At 37.1% G+C, this 7,538-nt stretch overlaps 1 protein-coding gene across 2 annotated transcripts; it reads left to right on the top strand.

Moving 5' to 3' along the window:
• The first annotated feature begins 1,596 nt into the window (after positions 1-1,596).
• On the top strand, positions 1,597-4,074 carry LOC103133261 (puff II/9-2 protein-like). Of its 2 annotated transcripts, XM_007545037.2 has the most exons (5): positions 1,597-1,782; positions 1,877-2,110; positions 2,615-2,669; positions 2,903-3,020; positions 3,113-4,074. In XM_007545037.2, the coding sequence occupies exons 2-5, from the start codon at positions 1,919-1,921 to the stop codon at positions 3,144-3,146; spliced, it is 399 nt and encodes a 132-aa protein (XP_007545099.1). In that variant the 5' UTR covers positions 1,597-1,782; positions 1,877-1,918; the 3' UTR covers positions 3,147-4,074. The 2 variants fall into 2 exon arrangements, with proteins under 2 accessions (XP_007545099.1, XP_007545097.1); XM_007545035.2 differs by having other exon boundaries at positions 1,597-2,110.
• The last annotated feature ends 3,464 nt before the right edge of the window (positions 4,075-7,538 follow it).

Below are 7,538 nucleotides of genomic sequence, written 5' to 3'. Positions count from 1 at the left end.
TCCACCATCCTGAGAAACATGCTGAACAGCATGTTATCAGAGTAACTATATGTGTATATAGTCAATATTCAAACTGTACCTTTTTGTTGTGACAAAACATGAAACATGAAGAAGAAGATGTACACAATCCATGGGCATATGTGTGCTGTTGTGAAACAGTCAAAAAATGTTGTTAAAGCAGTATTTTTGCATATGTGCAGGTGAAAATATTCTCAAAGGTGTCAAAATAAACCCAACATTCATGTAACAGTTATTTAAAAAACAAAAACGAACAACTGTTATTACACTTGACACTCCTACCACCAAGAAGTCACTGAAGATTGGACACACTTGTCTTTGTACTTCTCACCTGGACACCATCTGAGACCAACATAAGTTTATGTGGTCTCATCCGACCACAGGACATGTTTCCAGTAATCCATGTGCTTAGTCTACTGGTACTCAGCAAACAGTTTGTGGGCTTTGTTTTGCATTTCCTATAGAGGAACTTTCCTCCTGGAAAGACAGCCATGCAGATGAACTTGAGGCAGCGAGCCGCGAAAGATCTGAGCTCTAACAACCTGATCATCTGCTTCCTTTCGACCTCTGCAGGACTGCTGGCAGCACTCATGCATCTATTTTCAAAAGACAAACTGGTGCAGAGCAAAGTACCATGAAAAGATATGGGCTAACATTTTTTCAGAAATTTGATTGGTGTACTTGCTTTGGTGAGATATTGTGTTAAAATGTGTTTTAGTACAACTTTCCCTATAAGATTATAGCTCAGAAATGAATAAATGTTGATATATTTCAGCACAACATGCCTTCCTTACTTTTATTTGTTTTGGGGGGTTTTTGTACATCCTAAACTAGTTTAGCACTCTACGCAAGAAATAACAAGCAAACATATATTATACTTATATATTCCTCCATGCATATGTATGTTTTACTAGATTTGTGTGACACAAAGGCCATGGTCAAGGGTCATGGGACAGATTACAAGAGGACACTTTAAAATAAATAAAGCTGCATTTACTTAACACACCCCCAAGCAATTTTTTACTCCGCTGTATACTTTTGTGCCCAAAGTGTCTCTGGCCAGAAATACTTTACTAGTTCCTTTCCCATGAGGATATTAGAATGCCTCACCCCTTGAATAAACAGACTAAGTTGGTTTTTTTTTTTTTGTTTTTTTTTGATGAAGCTGTTTTGGTCTTGGATGTATCTAACAAGCTAACCTGGATTTTTGAGGTTAAGAGAGTACGGTAATTTACTGGTGGTAAATACCTTAACAGAAAGTCACTTAAAAACTGAATTATCCCTTTACGAAATCTAATTGATTTGCCCGCTCATATTTTATAAAAAAAAAATCAACTTAAAAGTTTTCTGAACTTTTAACAAATGCCACACAAAGATTTAGGTAATTTTCTTGCAAATGAACACATTTAATTATCCATTAACCGCATTATATTTAACAGTTAAACTATAATTATGTAGCCTATAAAGATTTTTTTTTAATTCCAACATCAACAAGTTTTTGGAAAAATAAAAGTTCAAAGGCAATTTACATATATTTTTCTTTTCATTTTTAAAATCCTTTCTTAGTGCCAACGCATAAAGGTGTCACCAGGAAGCAGGTGAATCGACACGCCCAGCTTGCTCGGCAGGTAGAGCCGGTTACTACAACTTTGGCGTCGCTGATCTCGGGAAGAGAGCTGGAGACATTCTTCCAGGGATGAACAAGTGACCACCGGCAGGTTTTACCACAGCAGACGGCCCCAGTCAAAATCTACCATCGATCAAGTGAGAACAACAGAAAAAAAAACAAAAAACGATGAAGCTGGTGATTTTTTTTGTCGCCGTCAGCGTGGCGGTTATGGTAGCGATGATTTTCCAGACTCTGCGGCAGGAGCTGAGTCTGCGTAACCTGAGGGCCCGCATGGTGGAGAGCTCTGCGGAGGTGAAGAGGAGGGAAGACTCCATCATGGACATGAAAAGTAAAATCCAGGAGCTCAAATCCACAGTGGACAACGCCAACCTGAAGCTGGAGGACCTGAAGAAGGAGAAGACGGAGAAGGAGAAGGCGCTGCAGGAGGCTGAGAAAAGTCTGGAGACCTGCAACGCGGCGAAGGCAAGGCGCAAACACTCACATAAAGTTTTCAACGTTTCAGGTCCAAGCAGTGGTTGCCCCATGATTTGTACCCCTTTTCTTAAATCTCAGTCTGATTAAAAGAATCTCTCAATCGAACCTAAAAAGGTGTACTTTCAGCATAAACGGTTTCTTTTACTTCTTATAAGGTGCAGAATACATGAGAATGCTTAATCATCCTGGAGAGACATCAAGGCAACTGAAAAGCTATTTAGCATGCAGCTGATAATTTCCCCCCCCCATGTTTATGAATTTGAAAATTAATTATGCACGAACAGCCAATTTGATTGAAATATGTTTAAAAAATATGAATATTAAATACACAGCAACTGAGACAGATTTAATGGGGATTCGAACCTGCAGCTCCCCAGTTACAGGATGAACTCCTACCACCCTTGCCATTGTTGTCTCTATAATATATGTTGTTTTGCACATGGCCTTTTTCTTTTCCACTCCTAACAAGTGCATTTATATTCATCATTTTAGGGAAACGCTGAAAAGAAGAAGACCGAGTTGGAAGAATCCATAAATAAGCTCAAAAGTAAGTCTAGACAGAAGAACACTGCCACTGAACTGTAGCAATATGTATGCAAATATGTTTCCTGGTGCAGTCCCATAAACCCACATGAAACTTCATTAGCTCTCTCTTCAAACGTCTTGTTTTGTAACATGGTATCATGTACTGAACTCTAATGGCGATGATATAGCAATCATTTAGACCTGTTTCTAGGCATCAAATACAGACATTCTCCAATTTATTATTATTTTTTCCAGCTGATCATGAAGCAGCCAAGAATAAGGCTCAAGAGGAGATTGGGAACTTGAAACAACAGATCTTGGACAGAGAAAAAGCAATTTGTGCCCATGCAGATATGACTAAGGAAGAAGCACGGTGAGTAAAGCAAAGAGCTACTGGTCATGGTGACATCAAAGCCTTTATTATGTCAGGTCCTGATTTCTGATTTTCTCTTTTTGTTTTTGTAGGAAACTGTGTGGAGAGTCCGCTCCACCACAATAAAATCAAATCCGAGTAAACTTGGTTGAACTTTTCCACGCAGGGTCAAACCTGAGAAGAACCATCTATAAGTTCTGTTGGCATCTTTTTTTTTGTTTGTTTGTCTTCTTATTTTTATATGTATTGTTGTCATGCACATTTAGCTGACCTATGGGAAAAGGGAAATCGTTTTTCACATTTTTATTTAAATTTTGTTCTGTTTTTGAAGTGATTGTTTCGGTTGAATATTGTTTGGCTTCTTGAATCTTTACTTTAAAACGTATTCTGTATTGTGGAATTCATTATTTACACTGCTAGACTCAAATAATTTTGTTATTATCTGAAACATCACTGTAGGCACAACAGTAAAATAGTTAAATAATGTGACAAGCCTTCAGCTGAGAGGTTTAGTCCTTTGACTCCCTCTAGTGGAGAATTTAAGGGGTTTTTTTTCCATAGTGTCAATGGCAAAACCTTTTGTAATACTTTGGTTGTGCTGAGTAAATATTCATTGTAGAAAAATGTTTTAAAATGAGAAAAACAATCTGACACTTGAGGGATTTAAAGCAATGAAAACTTTGCACCATTTATTTTCTGGTTATGAGTTGGTTATTAAAGCTGGCAATTTTCAAAATTGTCTGCTAAAAGCTTTGTGGTTTTTGAATATGTTCAATTTTTAATGTTTATTTTCTATGCAGTTGTGCTTAGTCTCTTTATTTTTGCCCATTTATTGTGTTTATATATATATATATTAGCTTCCCTAACCATGTTGCCTCTGCAGTCAGACATTTAGCATTTGTTTTATTTTTATCAGAATTTCAGAGAAAAAGTGTAAAAAAATAACAAGACTTGTTAAAACTTTCACAACTTTTTAAAAGAGAGGAGACAGTCATTTTCACATAGACCAATTTGTTTGAACTGGGGTTTATCCAAATAAAATGCCTGTAAATTTTAAGTTTTGTTGGCTTTATCATTGTTTGTACAAAGAACTTTTTTTTCCCCATACAGAAGGCACATTTACAGAAATGTATGGGAAATTAATACATTTACTATTGTGTTATAGTACATTTAAATTTGAGAAAAAAATATGTTCTATTGATATATGCGTACTTTGGAGTACATTAAAGAAATTATTTAAAATTTTTTGGATTTTGGAACAAAGTTGTACACAAAATATATTTAAACATCCATCTATGCTTTCAATATTGACTTCATTGTCAACTTGGGTATATATCTACAACTTTTTGAAGTAAATTATTCAACAGTTAAATTTCCTCTCGGGCTAATAACATTTTTGAATTGAATATAATTTCATTTTCTGTATTCTATCTTCTAAGTTGAAATCTACATGCCAGTGACTAAAAATGGAAATTTATTTAATTTAAATTGTTTTTTTACTTCAGGTTAAACGGGCACATTTACGATATCTAACTCATTAATACTCATTGTCTATTTCACTACTCAATAGACATTGAGTCTATACATTACATTGATCAACTAAGTTATTTAGTCCTGCGTCTCTCATTTACATCACATTGTGAAATTGTAAGTACGTGTGACAGAGACTGGGCTTCAAGAAACTGGCCACCTCTCCAACAAATTTAGGAAACTAGTTTTTTCCGTCTTGGTGAGTCAAGAAAGTGAGCAAACAGCATTAAATCTAACTCCCCGTTTGGCGGTTTATTAAACAGATCACTGGTTGCTATGACAAAGTAGGTGTTACAGGAAGCTCTGTTCATCCTTCAACCAATCCTGATGCAAATCTCAAAGCACGTGACATGACCCGGCAATTGCGTCACTGTTACCGGTGCCGGAAGTTGGCAGACACTGCGCGAATCATCGTGACACATGAAAGTCACCGGTAAAACAATAACAGTGTTAGTTAACCGAGCTAGTTGGCTTTAAAAGAATATATAAACGAGTTTAATGAAGGAGTTTTTCAAGTTTTTATTGAAGTGGCAGTATTTTAGTCTCGATGTTAGCTATGACCGCGTTTTAAAGCCGTTTAGAAACAAACTCGGAGCGCTTAATTAGAGCAACCTTACAGTTACAGTAGCATCCCCTTCTTGAATACAAAACATAGGTGTTTTTTTTTTCTTAGATTTTTCTTCAGATTAGAAATGGCACGAAGCGTCGGTCGAATATTCAGCGGATTTCGGTGCTTCGGTTCTCTCCCATTCGGGAATCCACCACTGAAGACACAATGTTCTAGTGTTTTATTCAGGACCACCTCAGAGCGGACCTTGGTGGTAGGTACCATAATAAGCTGGTTATTTGTGCTGGATGACGCTGTGAACCTCATGCTATTCTCATTGGATCCTGGGCCTTCTGTTTAGTGTGACTGCACCATCCTCATATGAATGACAGACAACCAAAAAATTACTCAGGCACTCTGTCACAGGATGAGAACAATAATGTATTTTTAAACGAGATGGATATTTTAAAAAAATGAATAAGTAAATTTGTGCTTCAGTGATGACCTAAGCTAGTTTAAAGCTACTTTTTTTTTGTCTTGCTTTGCAAAAGTATTCACATTTATTACGTTACAACCACAATGTATTTCATTGGGATATATAGAAACTCTCGTTTTGAAGCAGAAGGAAGGCTTAACATGGTTTTGATCATGCCATGGATTCTGACCAGCTTCCTTGTTTCTGCTGTAAAAATACTATACACCTTGAGACTGCCACCACCACATTCCACAGTGGCAATAGTTCTCTCCCATGTTAACATAAGTAGTAGTTCTTCTTGCCACTTTTTCGTAAAGGACAGATTCGTGAAGTGTGTTACTAATAGTTGTCCTGTCAACAGATTCTTCCAGCTTAGCTGTAAATCTCTTCAGAGATACTATGTGTATTTTGGCTGCTTGTTTTGACTACTCTAGATTTACTTGAAGCTTTAAAAAAAAAAAAAGTAATTTGTTTTAATGTTCAGCATGCACTGCCAAAAATCTTTGCCCGAAAACCTCGAGACTTCAGCCTGCCCAACTCGTCATGGGGGAAAGAGATGATGCAGCTGTACAACCATTATAACAGGCTGAGTAAGGAGACGGCAGAAGGACAAGAGGACCATGGAGAGCGGTGGACAAGACTGCCAAGCTACAATCGGACTCTAAAGTATGCAACAGGTACAGGTGCAAACTGGGGGCTTTGTTTTGAGACAACTAAGCTAGAACTTGTTTGAAGAAAAAAAAATGCCACAGAAATCCTGGCTTAAGTTTGCAGCTTTGTGAATTTTTCCAATTACATTTGCACCGTCTTTACATTTGTGAATTATGATTTAAAGCTGAGATTCTCATTTTAAGATCATACACTCAAACTAGTTGGTATTTTTTATTATAAATGTTTTGGTCTTCGAACAAACTTGGGTATGAAAACAGAATTTAAATCCTCAGAGTGTTTTGGATTGTTTAATTTGCCACCCATGACCACTGGTTCTCTTGAAAACTCTTCAAAAGGGGAAAGACAAGAGAACATGCTGTTCAAGTACTCAGATGTGTGTTTTTGTGACTTTGTTTATGTCAGAAAGTCAAGAATATGGCTACTCCCATAGACTTCACTGTACTTACAGTAAGAGCAACTATCAGCACAATACCTTTTGGGACTGTGGTTTATGAAGGATCGTAGACAATAGAGTGCCTCAAAATATCTGTATAAAGCAATGAAATGAATTCAAATTTTGTTGTAGTAACACATTCCCACACTATGACATTGTTTCTAAAAATACTTTTAATTTTAATATATTCAGTTTTTGAAGAAAGCCTAATAGGAAATTCAAAGTAAAATCAGTTTCATTCGAAAACACTTGATTAATCCCAGAGGGAAATTAAATGTTGTTGTAACTGTGGTTGTACATCCAGATCTTCTGTAGCAGTCTGAATGAACACAGTCAGTCATGGTTCGCTGTCATTTTCTTGATTTCATGAAGAATCCCTCTTTGCTCCGTCATCTCCTGTGGTTCCACCAGAACAGAACCAGCCTTCTTCAGGTTGTTGAGCCTTTTTAAGTCCCTAGGTTTGATGCTGCTGCCCCAACAGGTGATGGCAGAAGAGATTACACTCTCCGCAACAGACTTATAGAAGATTTGCATATCATCTTGCTGCAACCCTTGAAGGACCTTAGCTTCATCAAGAAGTACAGCCTGCTCTAGTCTGTCCCTTCTTGTAGTTTGTCTCGCTGCTTCATTTCCAGTCTAGTCTGTTGTCCATGTGAACACCGAGGTATTTATGCTCCTCCTCCACCTCCACTTCTTCCCCCATCATGTCTCCTGTTTTTCTTGAAATCTGTAATCAACTCTTTTGTTTAGTTCACATTCAAGATAAGACGATTGTCTCCACATTATGACGCAAAGTGGTATGCAATTTCTATTCTAGCAAAATCAGCGGAATTACAATTTGGCACCTGTTTCAGTTCTTAT

Source organism: Poecilia formosa, unplaced genomic scaffold (assembly GCF_000485575.1).
Source record: "Poecilia formosa unplaced genomic scaffold, Poecilia_formosa-5.1.2 Scaffold2462, whole genome shotgun sequence".
In the NCBI taxonomy this organism is placed as follows: Eukaryota; Metazoa; Chordata; class Actinopteri; order Cyprinodontiformes; family Poeciliidae; genus Poecilia; species Poecilia formosa.
Note: the sequence above shows the minus strand (reverse complement) of the source record. Positions and strands in the feature narration are given on the sequence as shown.